The sequence below is a fragment of the Alexandromys fortis genome, unplaced genomic scaffold, assembly GCF_014885135.2.
Source record: "Alexandromys fortis isolate MF-2015 unplaced genomic scaffold, M_Fortis_MF-2015_v1.1 scaffold_16, whole genome shotgun sequence".
In the NCBI taxonomy this organism is placed as follows: domain Eukaryota; kingdom Metazoa; phylum Chordata; class Mammalia; order Rodentia; family Cricetidae; genus Alexandromys; species Alexandromys fortis.
In genome coordinates, this window is record NW_026067893.1 from 14,843,512 (window position 1) to 14,860,605 (window position 17,094).

The window sequence follows — 17,094 nt, forward strand, 5'->3', positions numbered from 1 at the left end:
GATGTTTAGGTGGAAAACCCCACACATTTGGGTCAGAATAGAATGTCTTCAGCCTTTCACAATGGCCCTCTGTACCCACTTTACTATGAACAGTGGTAAACTATGTACTGTTCTCCAGCTTCCTGTTTTTCCTTAGTAATGAATGGTACCTTGAAGATCCCTTCACACTCACATGTGGAATTCCTCTTTGTTCTTTTGTGCCCCATTACCTTTGATGGGGGCTCTTGCATGAACATGATGGGGGTTTACTTCTGGGCAAGGCTGTTACTAGCGGCCATAGCAAAGAGTAAGATGATCTTGCTCTCCTTGTAATCGATACTGCTTACAGCTGAAGGGGGTGGGAGTGTGTGGGGGGAGAGGTTCTCATGAGTCTCCTGCAGTTAACCACCACAAATTTACAGATATAACAGCCAAGTCATGCCCAAAAGACAGGATTTCACAGCTCCCTTCCCAACCTTCAACTTCTACATGTTTTTTGTCCTCCCTTCTGTGATATATCTCCTGGGCTTTGGAGCAGTTTTTTTGAGATGATCTCACTCCGTAATGTAGTCCAGACTAGCCCGGAACTATGTATGTAGCCCAAGTTAGATTCTTAAGTCTCTCACATACTAGGGTCACAAACATGAGGCACCACACAAGAAAAAAAAAAAAGGAAGAAAAAAGAAAAAAAGAAGACAAACCCTGGTCTACAGAGCAAGTTACAGGACAGCCAAGGCTACACAGAGAAACCCTGTCTCGAAAGAAAAGGAAAAAAAAAAAAAAGAAAGGAAAAGAGAACAGGGTAACTATAGCCATAGCTGGCCTAGAAATTACTATTTATCATAAACAAGACTTGAACTCATAGTGAAGGAATCACAGGTATAAGCCACCACACCTAGCAATTTTCTTCTTTTTCTAAGTAGCTCCTTAGTGGATCTTAGTCCCCCTCTCTGTATAACTTGTAGAAAACTACTTCATCTTTCCGTGCCCAGCTTGTAAAATGGGAATGAATTACTAGTAATATCACACTATATCAATCTGGCACACAGCAATTACAGTATAAAGGCTCCCAACTATGATGTAATGATGTGCAATACCAGGCAGATCAATTTGGTAATGCTAAAGAGCAAAACAGAAGATTGGTCAGAGGCCTAGTATTTCACAGCTCTTAGGTTTAAGCTGGAAGACCTCAGTTTGAGCCTAGACTGAGGTAACATAATGACCCTTGTCTCCAGAAGAAAGAAAAATAGGAAAAATAGAAAATAGTTAAGTAAAATTATAAACTCAACATGATATAAAAGTACAGAGATTTCTTCTAACAGTGAAGAGTCTTAGAGGAAGAAATACTAGGAAAAAAAGATGTTTGGTAGGCTAGGCATGGAGAGAGGACTAACTAAGACTGACACTAGGCATAAGAAGGAGAAAGCAGCTATGAGACAGGAAAGAAGAAAACACTGGTGGGAGAGTAGATGGGGTTCAACTGCAAACGGTCGACTGTCCTTGCTGTGCCAGTCTTCGACTCCTCTCTGAGCACGTCATTTGATGCTGCTCTCCGAACACACTACTTGCTTCTTCACACTGCTCTTGTGAGATATGTGATTACACTGTGTAAACAAGTGTCACTGTGACTGGTTTTAAAAAAGCTAAATGGTCACTAGCTAGGTAGGGAGGATAAGCAGAACTTCTGAGCAGAAAGAGAAAGAAGTAGGAGGAATCAAGATTTGGAGGGTGACACCAGGAAACATGGAGAGGAAACAGGAGGTACCAGATGGAAGAGAGGCAATGCCACATGATAGAACATAGATTATAAAATACAAGGGTTAACTTTTAAGAGCTAGTTAGAAACAAGCCTAAGCTATAGGCTGAGCTTTCATAATCAAATAAGTCCCCATATCATTACTTGGGAAAGAGACTCTTTACATATGGTAACTAACATGGAGGCTCAAATATCCTAACAAAAGGCTTGAGAAAGCTAAGAAAAGTTATGCAAAAGAAGCCTTGCCTCCTAGACAGTCCAGTGCTTGGCGGTATACAGAGGCATGGCTATCAGCTGCTGCCTATGGGCTGGAGGCATTCTGGTGCCATGTGCCAGAACCATGCATTAAGCTGGCACGGCAGTTTTAAGATTTGTCTCATGTAATCAGAAAATACTACAGGTGCTTAGTAAAGCCAGGTCTTGACACAGAAAATCTCTAAAGAGGTACATGTTTAAAAATATGCTTAGGTTGGGTGGTGGTGCTGCATGCCTTTAATCCCACTCCTTGGGATGCAGAGGCAGGTGGATCTCTGTGAGTTCGAGGCCAGCCTGGTCTACAAAATGAGGTCCAGGACAGCCAGAACGGTCACACAGTGAAACCCTGTCTTGAGAAACCAAAAATAAATAAAACAAAAGAAAAAATAAGTAAAACAAAAAAAAGTGTTTAGAAAAAAAGAAAGAAAATGTTACAGTTATAGAAAATAAATTTAAAAATAAAGTCTTTAAAGAGAGTGCATAGGAATATAAAAAAAAAGTCACATAAAGATGGGAAATACACAGGGTTTCTGGATCCTGTATAGAGCTTTGTTGACTTTAATTTTTTTTGTTTTTGTTTTTCCTGACAGGGTTTCTCTGTAGCTTTTTTTTTTTTTTTAATTTTATTTATTATGTATACAATGTTCTGTCTATGTGTATATCTGCAGGCCTGAAGAGGGCACCAGACCCCATTACAGATGGTTGTGAGCCACCATGTGGTTGCTGGGATTTGAACTCAGGACCTCTGGAAGAGCAAGCAATGCTCTTAACCGCTGAGCCATCTCTCCAGCTCCCTCTCTGTAGCTTTTTGAAGCCTGTCCTGGAACTCGATCTGTAGACCAGGCTGGCCTCAAACTCACAGAGATCTGCCTGTCTCTGCCTCCCGAGCGCTGGGATTAAAGGTGTGCACCACCACTGCCCGGTGACTTTAATTTTCTTATATGCTAATGAACAAAAAGCAATAGCTGCTGAGAGACACTGGATTATGAAAACTGCTAAATTAAACCAATCTATATATTTTAATAATGTCTTAACTTCAGAATGGAGGTCAACAAAATGTGTTGCACTGGAGATAGGTTATGCCTTTGTTTCCATAAAAAACAAGTTATTGTTGTCTTCAAAATTAATAAAAATCAGATTTGATTGGGGAAGATCATCTGAAAATCTTAGCTATAGACATGAGGAAAGAAACCAAGAAAGACAACAGGATAAAGGACATATATGCTGATCCCTCTACTATGGGAACAGCTCTGAGACTGGATGAGACATGATAGATCTTGCTGGCTACAGAATCGTGACTTATTATTACATGCCATCCTTTCAGGACATGGATGGAGACTTATAGTTTGATTATATAGTCCAAAAGATTCATAAAATTGACAGATGCCTTTTACCTGCTCAAACAGAACAGAAAATCACCTTTAGCTGATTAACACATTTCCATACTTGTGTTAATGCATGTGTGTGTACATATATGTTATACATGTATATATATAACCTTTAAAAGTTTGAAGGTTTTCAGACCCAAAAAAAAAAAAAAAGACCAAACACCAATGAGGACAAGGAGTCCAGGGGAGCCAACTTCTCAAAATGCCTGCTGGTTTCCTCAAACTTCTGTATCCAGATCCACTTCAAAGCTGCCAGTTGAGACAGTCCAGCCTCAAACACTACTCTAGCCAGGACTTCAGGAAAGCCCTACACTTTCCCATCACAGAGACTAAACAAACAAACAAAAAATACAGCTAGCTCTCCCAGGACTTGATTACTTCCCAATTTTCTCAGATTCCCTAAAGATGCCGTCATCTACAAACAACAGGAAACAGTCTACAGAATCTAGGGTGGGTGGTCTTTGGTCATTTGGTGGATATGGAAGCTTATCATTGGTTACTAGTTTTTTATTGGTCATGGTCAGGAAAAAAGCTGAACAAAGATTAGATTCAGGGATCTCAGAAGGGAAAAGGGGTGATATAGTATAGAAGTGATATAAAAAAAGGATAGATTGTTGAGTCTACTTTTGAATTAAAAAATAACTGGTAGGGTGGCTGGAGAGATGGCTCAGTGGTTAAGACCTTTGCCTGCTCTTCCAAAGGTCGTGAGTTCAATTCTCAGCAACCACATGTGCTCACAACCACCTGTAATGAGATTTGGTGCCCTCTTCTGGCCTGCAGGGATACACTAAATACATAATAAATACATCATAAATAAATAAAGAGAAAGACAATAAGTTTAAAAAAATAACTGGTAGTCTCAAATATTTTACATTGGTATAGATTTTGGTATAGCAATACAAATTTAAGGTTTTTTGCTATATATTTCTTCTTTTGTTTGAGGTATTGTACCTATTCAGCTCTTTTAACAATGTAACTTTGGCTGGGCAGTGGTGGCACATGCCTTTAATCCCAGCACTAGGGAGCTGGCTGGTAGGACAGAGAAAGACTCCTTACACACTTGATATTGCTCTCTGGACACTGCTTGCTCCTTCCCACTGCACTAGCCGCTCCTCTCTGGACACACTGCTCATGCTTCACCACATTTCTACTTATTTACCATCTTCCCTGACCATTATGGATCACTGTCTAGTTACTAAACTAGACTGAGGCAATTCTTCAGTTAGTTAAGTAATCAAGATTATAATTTTAAAGTTATTTTATTTTTAGTTATGTATATATGTGCATCTGCATATGTTTGTGTACACATGAGTACAATGCCCATGGAGTCCAGAAGAGAGTACTGGATCTTGTGATGCTGGAATTATAGACAGTTGTGAGCAGCTTGACATTGGTTTTGATGATGCAACTTAGGTCCTCTGGAAGAGCAGCAAGTGTTCTTAATCACAGAACCTTCTCTCCAGAAAACCCTCTAAATTATATTGCTAAATATTATTCACATTTTTGTATTAATGCAATTATTTGAATTAATCATTGTACATGCTTACTAAAATCAATTAAGCACTCAAATAGATCATATACAATATAAAAAATTACTTCATACTATTGAGTTTACCAAAAGTAATGTTGATATTTTAAATGTTCACATACATGTATTTATTTATTGTTAATTATATGTATCCCTGTGTAGATATGTCATAGGGATGGGAAATATTGGATCCCCCAAGAGTTGGAGTTATAGGCAGTTGTAAAACAATGGACATGGGTGCTAGGAACCAAACTTGGATCCTCTGCAAGAGCAGCACAAACTCTTAACTGCTAAGCCATCTCTCTAGCCCCTTAACTATTTATATCATCCAGAAGTATATGGTATTTTTAATTGGGTACATAGCTTGGTGTGGTGATGGTGCATGTTTTTGATCCCAGCACTTGGGAGGCAGAGGCAGGTGGAATTCTTGTGATTTCAAGGCCAGCCTGGTCTACACAAGTTCCAGGACAGCCAGAGCTCACAAAATGAAACCCTGTTTTGGGGTGGTGGTGGGGTGGTGGTAAGAGGTATTTAGCTGGCTGGGTGTGGTGGCACATACCTGTAATCCCATAACTTAGAAGGCAGAGGCAGGAGTTCAAATTCAGGACAGCTAGAGCTACTGCTTCAAAACACAAACGGAACGTTCTAATAATATAAAAGGATTTTTTGATAGACTAGGAAGGCATTGTTTCTTCTATTTAGAGTATCAGAGTATGTTTAAAATTTTGCTATTCAGCTATTTTCTGATATGAAATATACACAGGCAACAAGGGGTCCAGTTACAGTGAAAAGAGAATTGTAGAAGAGAATTTGGTTTTGGATGCACCATGTTATAACAATTCATATTTTTTTTTTTTTTTTATGAACCAATGGTGTAGGAGAGTCTTTCTATGTGTTGCTTTCATTGGTTGAATAAAGAAAACTGCCTTGGCCTTTTGATAGGGCAGCCCTTAAGTGGGCAGAGTAGACAGAACAGAATGCTGGGAAGAAGGGAAGTGTGGCAGATGCCAAGATTCTCCTTCAGGAGACAGACGCTGGTTAGACTCTTGCCGGTAAGCCACAGTCAAGTAGCAATACACATTAATAGAAATGAGTTAATCAAGAAGTGAGAGTTTAACAATGTAATTTTTGCTGGGCAGTGGTGGCACATGCTACAAACCAAGATGAAAATGTGCTCGAAATTTAAGAATTACTTTTAAGGGGCTGGAGAGATGGCTCAGAGGTTAAGAGCATTGCCTGCTCTTCCAAAGGTTCTGAGTTCAATTCCCAGCAACCACATGGTGGCTCACAACCATCTGTAATGGGGTCTGGTGCCCTCTTCTGGCCTGCAGGCATACACACAGACAAAATATTATATACATAATAAATAAATATATTTAAAAAAAAAGATTTACTTTTAATTCTTCTCTCTGCAATCGGTTGCTATTTCTCTTGCCCATTCTGCAGTGTGTAATTGATGTTTATCTTTCATACTTGAAATCAAGCCCTTGTCTGTGACCAGGCCGCCTTGCTCTCACTTGTGCTTCCACCATGTCCCCCAACTTCCCAATTTTGAAGATTTTCTTTGACATTACTTAAAATAATCATTGTTGGGGCTGGAGAGATGGCTCAGCAGTTAAGAGCACTGGTTGCCCTTCCAGAGGACCTGAGTTCAATTACCAACAACCACAAGGTGGCTCATAACCATCTATAGTGGGATCTGATGTCCTCTTTTGGCATAAAGTTGTAAACACAGATAAATAAGAAAAAAATCATTGCCATCAAGACTTCAAAATAGTGATCAGATTCCCATTTCCTTTTATGGAGGCTGTACACATAAAGCCATCTTTTCCTCTTCTATAATTATGGCCAGTTTTGCCTCATATTTCTGATTTTTATGAATTGTGAATCAGTTGTATGATCCAACCCTTCCTAGGCTAGAAGTCCTTGTTAGAACACACAGTAGGCTTTGTTTGCTTTAGTAATTCATATGCACACATTCCTACGTAGGTTTATTTTCTAGATGTCATAAACTTCCTTTTGGCATACTTTTAAAGTGGTTCCTCATCAGATACCTGAAGGTTATCGGCCTCTTTCTATAAATTTTACTTCCCAGCATCCATACCAAATCTTTTTGTCAGAGTCTCTCAGTTGATTCTTAGGCCTTTATGCAAAGTCTGAATTATTTATAAAATTATTTTTTATCAAGTTCTTTCCAAATTTTATGGTTTCCTCCTTCTTGTCTAACTGTTTGCTCAATAAATATGCGTAACATTTTTAAAAAATTAAATTTATTGAAGGTGGGGTTAGGTATAGAGGTGGGTAGGTAGTGTGTGATTTGGGTGTAGGTGCCAAGGCCCTAGGTTAGAGGTCCGAGGACAACTTTGGGGAGTCAAATTATTTCTTTCTATCATGTGTATCAAAGACAGAACTGAGGTGAAGTTATCTGGCTTGCATGGAAGTGCTTTTACTTGATCAACCATCTTGTTGGCCCGGTAAAACAATGTTAAATAATAATGAGAAGACTTTAAAACTCTTTATACAGGAGTATTTCTATTATTTCACCATTAAAAAGATGACCAGTTTTAGATCAGGGCAGATATTAAGAATGTAAGTAGCTGGGTGGCAGAGGAAAGCAGATCTCTGTGAGTTCAAGGCCAGTCTGGTCTACAGAGCTAGTTCCAGGACAGGCTTCTTCAAGGCTACACAGAAACTCTTCTTGAAAAACAAACAAAACCTTTAAAAAAAGGAAGTATTTCCAGACTGATTTCAGCTTTGAATTTAAGTCAAGAATGAATACATTAAATCAATTATAATGACAATGGAAAATGACCATTAACAAATTCCTTTTAGAGCACAGTGAGGTAGTGCTTGCCTTTAATTCCAGCACTGGGGAGGCAGAAACAGGTGAGTTCTGTTAGTTCAAGACCAGCCAGCACATTTTACATTTTACCTGGCTAACTCCAGGCTAGGCAGGGCTAGAGTAAGATACTGTCTCAAAAACCCCCAAAAGATCTTTTGGTATTTACTATGAGAAGAAAACTTACATTAGATTGTCTTCATTAAAATCTGGCTGAAGAGTCTCCAGAGGAAACAAAGATCCAAAGGCAATGCCCATGTTTAAAAACACAGCTGCTATGTCAGACAACGATGGGATCCAGGGCCAAACTGGTGAGTCACTGAAAGTATCTGGGTAAAACAAGAAATTATTTCAACTCAAAATACTATTGCACAAAGGAACATTGCAAAGTGACAGTCTGCCTGCGACAGTCCTCCTGTGAAGCAGATGATTGCCATTTTTTTCTTCTTTCACTCGTTTTTTTTTGAGACAAGAGTCTCAAATGCCTATGCTAAGATTACAGGCATTTGTTACCATTGTGGTTCTTATGACAATGATTTCACAGAAATGACAGCTGCTAATGGCATGTTAACAATATAGTTAAGGTACATCAAAGACAGTATAATTCACCAGATCATGTGAACTAAATAATACAAAGGAAATACCTGAGTGATCCATCAGAGTGTAAGTCATATGCAAGTAACACGTTTTGAAATGATTAGACACAACACTGGTTAAAATCCTAACTACCATTAACACTAGAAGACTTTATCATATTCAGTAGCCTTATAGTCTTTATCCCTCAAATAAGTGATTGGCTGAATCACAATCCTTCTTGTATTAAAGAGGGCTTTCAAAGGCAAAAAAAGCAACACTCACACAACAGATGGTTTCAATCTGCCTTAGGTCACTATTAACACATACTGTTGTTAATTCATAAGCAAACTAAAATCAACTGGTTAAATCTGAGCCTAGGGGTTTATGCTTGTAATCCTATCACTCAGAAGGTTAAAGTAGGAGGATCAAGAGTTCAAGGCCAGCCCAGGTTACAAAGTTAGTTTGAGATAGCCTCAGCTATATGAGACTGTGTATAACAATAACTAAGCCTAAATAATAATATTTTTTAATTGGGTGCTCTAACGCATAGAAAAGTTTCCAAACATTTCTACTGACCCTATAAAATAACTCACGTGTTAAATATTAAGGGTTGTCATCAGTAAGATCTGGGATCTGTTTCCTCAAAGAACATAGAAAATCAGACACTTGTTTTTGACTGGTATTTCCTTTCTTTCTTTCTTCCTTCCTTCCTTTTTTTTTTTTTTTTTTTTTTTAAAGATGTGTGATTATGGGGCTGGAGAGATGGTTCAGAGGTTAAGAGCACTGACTGCTTTTCCAGAGGGCCTAGGTTCAATTTCCAGCATCCACAATGGCAGCTCATAACTAGAATTCTAGTTCCAAGGGACCCAACACCCATGGCAAAACACCAATGCACATAAAATAAAAATAAATTTACAGAAAAACAATTTTAAAGCTAGGACTATAGGTCAGGTGGAGTGCTTGTTTAGCATTTATGAGGCTCCACATTTAATCTCCAGGATCAGCAAAAATCAAAACAAACAAAAACACAATTCTAACATTAAGCAATATGTAATAAGCAACAGCACATACTACAAATTAGTTTATGTACTCACCATTTCTAATGGTTATTTCCATCAATGTACTTAAAATCTGTACCGACACAATACAATTTGTGTGAACTGACATCATCTGTCAAGAACATAACCAAGTGTTAGAAAGGAAACATGAGTTTATTATTTGCTAGGCTCATATAAAGCTATTTTAAGTATGATGATACAAAGAATGTTATTTTTTTTTAAAAAAAGAGTTTATTTATTATGTATACAATATTCTTTCTGTGTGTATGCCTGCAGGCCAGAAGAGGGCACCAGACCCCATTACAGATGGTTGTGAGCCACCATGTGGTTGCTGGGAATTGAACTCAGGAGTAGGCAATGCTCTTAATCACTGAGCCATCTCGCCAGCCTTAACACAACAACTTAAGAAGGGTTTTCATTTTATGTATAAACAATACTTCACTAATGGGTTATGAGCCATCTCTCCAGCCCCCTGCTTTTTAGTTTTACAACTTCTACTTGTAATTAGGTAAACAGCATTTGAAACTAGAAGTCACTTTTCTGTATGTAGCACCACTCCAAACAAAACATAAAGGAAGGCTAGGAAGATGACTTAGTTGTTGAAGTGTTGGTGAACGAGTGTGAGGACCTGAGTTCTAGCCTTAGTACACACCTAAAACCTAAGTACAGGGCTGGAGAGATGGCTCAGAGGTTAAGAGCACTGGCTGCTCTTCCAGAGGTTCTGAGTTCAATTCCCAGCAACCACATGATGGCTCACAACCATCTGTAATGAGATCTGGTACCTTCTTCTCGCGGGCAGAGATACATGCAAACAGAACACTGTATACATCATTAATAAAAAAAAAATCTTAAAAAACAAAAACAAAAACCAAGTACAGCTGGGTATGGTAGTGAACATCTTTAATCCCAGAATTTGGGAGGCAAAGGCAGGCAGATTTCTCTTGAGTTTGAAGCCAGACTGGTCTTATAGAGCAGTCCATAATATCTAGGGCTAAGTAGTAAGACCTCATCTCAAAATACAAACAAATCCAAGCATAGTGTTATTCATTTGCTTTGTTTTATATTTTATCTGTTACTTTTATGTGTATACCTGTTTTACCTGTCTGTCTGTGGACCACATACATACAGTTCCCATGGAGGCCAAAGGAGGGCATCAGATCCCCGGGAACTGGAGTTTAGATAGTTGTGTGCTGCCATGTAGGTGCTGGGAATTTAATCTAGGACCTATGGAAGAACAGCTGCTGCTCTTAACCACTGAGCCATCTCTCCAGCGGGGTGGCATGCATTCGTAATTCCCAGCTTTGGGAAACTGAGACACAAGGATTCTGGAGCTCTCTGGTCACCCAGTCTAGCCAATAAGTGAGCTACAGACTCAGCACAAAACTCTGTCTCAAAAATAAAATGGAGAGCAACTGAGGACACCCATGTCAACTCCTAGCCAACACATGAGTGCACGCGTGCACATACACACATACCCTTTAACTCCCACTCCCCAAACCATAAAGACACTGCTCCTAAGATCATAGGTAAAAATCACACAGGGCTGGAAGATAGTTTAGTTGGTAAAATGTTTCCTGTGCAAGAAGAGGACCTGAGGTCAATTGCCAGAATCTATTTTTTTTTTTAAAACAACAACAACAACAAAAAAATCCATCTAATCACAATGCTAATGAGGCAGAGAGGTGAATTCCTGGGGCTTGTTGGATGTGGTGATTTAAATGAAAATGGCCCTTATAGGCTCATAGGGAATGCCACTATTAGGAGGTGTGGCCTTGACGGAGAAAGTGTGATACTGGGTATAGGCTTTGAGGTTTTATTTTTTAAATATTCATTTATTTACTATGTATACAATATTCTGTCTGTATGTCTGCAGGCCAGAAGAGGGCACCAGACACCATTACAGATGGTTGTGAGCCACCATGTGGTTGCTGGGAATTGAACTCAAGACCTTTGGAAGAGCAGGCAATGCTCTTAACCACTGAGCCATCTCTCCTGCCCCCAGCTTTGAGGTTTTTAGAAGCTCAAGCCAGGCCCAGTGTCACTCTCTCCTCCTGCTGCCTGCTGATCCAGACATAGAATTCTCAGCTCCTCCAACCTGTGTGGCCACATTTCCCACCATGATGATAATGGATTAAAGTTCTGAACTATAAGTTAGTCTCAATTAAATATTTTCCTTTATAAGAGTTGCTGTGGTCATGGTGCCTCATCACAGCAATAAAACCCTAATGAAGACATTAGCCATGTAGCCTAGCTTACACAGCAAGTCCAGGCCAATAAGAGACCCTTTTTCTCGAAGAACAAAGTGGGTGGTGCTTAGGAAAAAACATCCAAGGTTGACCCCTGACCTCTAAATTTAAGCAGACATGGGAAAATCAAATTACAAATTAATTATCAAAGTTAAAAATAATACAGTCATACATTTTTAATTAGGGAGAGGACTTGAATCTGAATCTTAAGTAGCCCCAGATGTATCTATGTATTTTAGCTATGTATCTAAATCTGACCTTAACTTTTGATCCTCTTGTTTCTATCTCCTAAGTGCTAGGTGTATGGATGGCACTACCATACCTAGTCACTCTCTAACTGTTCTTTATAAGGGAAGAAGGACTTTTCTTGGCTTAGGGTTTTAGGGAATCACCCTACCACAGTAGAGAAGAGACAGGATAGGTGTATGGTCACACTGCACCTACACTCATGAAACAGCATTCACTAATAATTGATTTTTGAAACAGGGTCTCATGTTGCTCAGGCTCAAATAAGCCTAAAGACAGACCATAGGGTCTCTCACTGAACCTGGAGTGCACTATTTCTCCTAGATTGGGCAGTCAGCAACTCCCGTTCCCTGCTTTACTGGCCCCTACCCTCTCCATGGCACTGCTGGGATTACAATGTGCACAGTTTTTATGTGACTGCTGGGATTTGAATTTATGTCCTCATGCTTGTGAAGGAAGCATTTTACCCACTAAGCCATCTTCCCAGGCCCAACTAAGGTACCTTTAAGAAGATATTCAGTTGTCATCAGAGACACAAGGAAGAACAGTAACTAGGTATTAGCTGCCTTCAAGGACAGGACAGCTGGGTAGTGGTGGCTCACGCCTTTAAACCCCTGCACTTGGGATGCAGAGGCAGATGGATCACTGAATTCAAGGCTAGCATGGTCTACAGAGCAAGTTCCAGAAGCCAGGGCTACACAGAGAAAACCTGTCTCGAAAAACTAAAAAAACAAAACAAAAAAACTTTATTAACCACCTTCCATTAAAAAAATAAAAATTCTTTCTTATATTTTCCATAGCTATCTTAGTCTTCTCAACTTTTCTTCACCATACTTGACCCTTAAAAATAAATTACTGGGTGCTCGCTTCGGCAGCACATATACTAAAAATAAATTACTGGGCCGGGCGGTGGTGGCGCACGCCTTTAATCCCAGCACTTGGGAGGCAGAGGCAGGCGGATCTCTGTGAGTTCTAGACCAGCCTGGTCTACAAGAGCTAGTTCCAGGACAGGCTCCAAAACCACAGAGAAACCCTGCCTCGAAAAAAATCAAAATAAATAAATAAATAAATTACTGGGGGCTGGAGAGATGGATCAGCGGTTAAGAGCATTGCCTGCTCTTCCAAAGGTCCTGAGTTCAATTCCCAGCAACCACATGGTGGCTCACAACCATCTGTAATGAGGTCTGGTGCCCTCTTCTGGCCTCCAGGCATATACACAGACAGAATATTGTATACATAATAAATAAATAATTAAAAAAATAAATTACTGTACACTCACATTTCCCCCTACTTTTTCCGTGTTAGAATGTGGGCTTCATGTGCTATTCATCCAGTACCTGACAGAGCTGATATTAAAAAATACCAACCCCATGGAAAAACTGAACATGAGTATTCTAGAATGTCTAATTCTTGCCAAACATAAGATTCCTTGACATGCTCTCAAAACCCAGAGTAGAAATGTTGTTTCCCCTACATCTAAGTTCATATGTGTGGTCATGTGAATGAAAATGGCCTTCATAGGCTCGTAGGGAGTGGCACTATTAGGAGGTATGTCCTTGTTGGAAGAAGCTTGTCACTGGGGCTGGGCTTGGAGGTTTCAGATGACCAAGACAAGCCCAGGGTCACTCTTCCTGCTGCCTGCCAATCCAGATGTAGAACACTCAACTACCTCTCCAGCATCAAGTCTGTCTACATAACGCCATACTCCCCAGCATGACAATTATGGGCTAAAGCTCTGAACTGTAAGCCAGTCCCAATTAAGTGTTTTCCTTTAAAAGAGTTAACCATGGTCATGGTCTCTTAGAAACCCTAACTAAGACAACATGTAATGGAGTTTTCTGATACCAATAGTACAAAAGCAGCCAGTGCTTGAAACTGCTGACTCATTCTCCCAGGCCATCCAATAATAGGTAAGGTAGATCTCTTTGAGTTGGAGGCCTGGTCTACATAGTGAATTCCAGGCCAGTGAGGGCTACATAATAAGACTGTCTTTAAAAGAAGATTGGATTTCTAGGACAAGACTTTTGTGTGTATGTACATGAAGGCATAATCACCCACACAGGCCCCATTAGGACAAAGGTCAACACTGGCTATCTTCCTGTATGACTCTGGGGTGTGTAGAGAACAAATGTATGTCACAGTAAGCCAGCAGAGGTCAGAGAACAACCTCTGGAGCCTGCTGTCTCCTACCATATGGGTTCTAGACACTGCATCTAGGTTGCCAGGCTTGGAGGCAAGCACCCTTATGGAATGAGACATCTTGCCCAGCCCACTTCTTTTTACTTTTTGAGAAAGAGTCTCTTGCTGAACCTGAAGCTTGATTCAGCTAGAACAGCTGGCCAGTGAGCCCCCAGGATTTCCCTGTATCCACTTCCAGCTCTGGAGCTGCAGACATGTGCTGTCACTCCTGGCTAGCACACTTGTCCTAAGAACTTGGGCCTCTTGTGCTTATCCAGGAAGATTTTATGTATTGAGACATCTCCCCTGCCAGTAGTGTAAAACATCCCTTTATACTTAAAAACTGTTTACTCCTATTATTTTCTATACATCCAGAATTTTATTAAAATAAAATACTCTAATAGCCTGAAAAAAGGTGACATGAATCTTGTCCTTGAAAGGAGAATAATGGCCTCGCAGCTCTGTCAAAATATACTGCATTAAATCCTGAATTACTGTCTTCTTGATATGTCAAGAGTAATAAACATCTACATTCCTGGCCAACATATCTAGAGGAATACCAAAGCAATACATAAAATCAACACCACTTAAATAAAACAAAAATTAAGAGATAGCTGGGCATGGTGGTGCATGCCTAATCCAACATTTGGGAGGCAGAGGCAGGTAGATCTCTTGTCAGTTTGAGGCTGGTCTGGTCTACAGAGCTAGTTCCAGAACAGTCAGAGCCATACAAAGAGACAGAGAAACCCTGTTTCAAAATACCAGAGAAACAAACAAACAAACAAACAAACAAAAACTCCAAAAAGATATATAAATGTATAAGTGTTAAATGGAGAAGGAAGAGAAACAGTTGGGTTTGCATAAACACACACACACACACACACACACACACACACACACACTGCTAATATGGCTGAGTGCTCTTATAGAGAACTGGAATTAAGTTCCTAGTACCCATGTCTGATGACTCACAGTCACCGGTAATGCCAGCTTAGTGCCACAGGATTTGACACTTCTGGCATCTATAGGAACCTGCACTCACATGTATGTAACCACACATAAACACATATATAAAGAGAGAACATGGCTCTCCCTGCCTTGTTTTATTGCACCCAGAAATTACGGGTGTAATACACTATTATTTTTTTGCTTAAATTTAAAATCTTTCTGCTTAATAATAAAAAATTTTAATTTCATTTATTCATTCATTAATTTAGTGTGTGCATGGGGGTGCGCATATGCTCCATGTGGAGGCCAGAGCACAGCTTTCATGAGGTGGTTCTTTCTTTTCACTATGTGGGGCCTGGGAATTAAACTCAGGTTGTCAGGCTTGAAGTTTATTAATAGGAAATACAGCAGGAACCCATTATAAGCCCCAAACATTCTCTTACCCGAAACAGCCACTTTAACACAGGTACAGGACACTGGACATAGTGGTATGCAGAGGTAAGGAAGCCTTGTGTTGTCAAAAAAATCTGATCTGTTTTTCCTGATCTGGAAACAGAAAATCAGTGACTGTTACCTACGGCAAAACCCTTCTAGCACAAAAGACATTTGATATGATCAGAGAAACAAGTAGGCAAACCTCAGTTAACAGAGGCAGATTCAATACTAACATGGAGCAGGCTCACACATAAGTTGGAATGGTGCCTAGCTGACTCAATCGATGGACTCCACACTCCTCTGCAGACAAAGGTACCAGTCTCAGGACATGGGCTTTTGTCAGTTTAGGGATGAATTTCCCAAAATTTGGCACCAGAATCCACATAGTTTCTACACCTGAAATGTCACACACTAAGATAATCATCCTAGTCTAGGCATTCGGCCGATCGTAGGAGTTGTCCACCCCAAGGTCTGTATTTTGCCGTTCTCAGTGGTACCTGTTTTGAATTTTAGCTGGGCAAATTAAAGTTCACTGAATCAGCAGAAATTAAGCACAGGTTGTATGTGCTTCCTGGGAATCTGAACAGAAAGCCAGCACTATTAATAAGATACTACAAGTGGAGAAAAAACATGGCAAAAACAATACACCAGAACCAGGACTTCCTACATGAAGTAAACAATCTGACTCGTGTTGGTACTCTTGTCATTGATGAACCTTTCTTTTGTGGTACTGGGAATATGTTTTTGGAGACAAGGTCCTGCTTTGTAGCTCATGGTGACTAAACATGCTGACTTCCTGCTGCAGAATGTGCCACTACTTCTGACTTATGTGGTGCTGAAGATCAAATCCAGGGCCATATATATGAGACATAATCACTCTACCAAATGAGCTACAGCCCAGCCATCACACATTCATTTTAATCTTAGCTGATAAAAAAAGTAACGATGTACCATGCTTAAAGCTTTTGGCTTTACTTCTAGCACTGTAAACAAAAAGAAAAATCCATGTTGATGTGGTGTTAATACCAGCACTCAGGAGGCAGAGGCAGGCTCTTCTACTAGTTCCCTAGCCAGAGCTTTTTTTTTTTTTAATTTTTATTTATTTATTTTTTAAAAGATTTTTTTAATATTTATTTATTAAGCATACCATATTCTGTCTGTGTGTATTCCTGCAGGCCAGAAGAGGGCACCAGACCTCATTACAGATGGTTGTGAGTCACCATGTGGTTGCCGGGAATTGAACTCAGGACCTTTGGAAGAGCAGGCAACGCTCTTAACCACTGAGCCATCTCTCCAGCCCTAATTTTTATTTTTTTAAAGACAGGGTTTCTCTGTGTAGCTTTGGAGCCTGTCCTAGAACTTAGTCTGTAGACCAGGCTGGCCTCAAATTCACAGAGATCCATCTGCTCTGCCTCCCGAATGCTGGGACTAAAGGTGCACACTACCTTTAGTCTTAGTCCCAGCCAATCAGAAGCTTTTAAGAACAACTTTTAAGAAAAGATTTTAGTTTATGTGTATGGGTGTTAGCTTTTGTGATGGTTATTTTTGGCTAGAATTAACTAAAACCCAAATGGCTGGGCACACATGTGAGGGATTTTTTTTTTTTTAATTAAGTCATTTTAAGTGTGAAATTCTCCATACCCCCCTCTTTTTTTTTTGAGA

General features: G+C 39.8%; 1 protein-coding gene across 2 annotated transcripts in view; it reads right to left on the reverse strand.

Annotated features, from left to right (window-relative positions):
• The window catches only part of Slf2 (SMC5-SMC6 complex localization factor 2), a 51,197-nt gene that overhangs the window by 16,582 nt on the left and 17,521 nt on the right, over positions 1-17,094 (reverse strand). For both annotated transcript variants that reach the window (XR_007592560.1, XM_050146645.1), the window contains exons 9-11: positions 15,441-15,543; positions 9,416-9,491; positions 7,933-8,074 (exon numbers count right to left, since the gene is read on the reverse strand). Coding sequence is in view for 1 of the 2 variants with exons in the window: in XM_050146645.1 (XP_050002602.1) it covers positions 7,933-8,074; positions 9,416-9,491; positions 15,441-15,543 (321 nt within the window). In the remaining variant the exon portion in view is untranslated. The remainder of the gene's footprint in view (positions 1-7,932; positions 8,075-9,415; positions 9,492-15,440; positions 15,544-17,094) is intronic.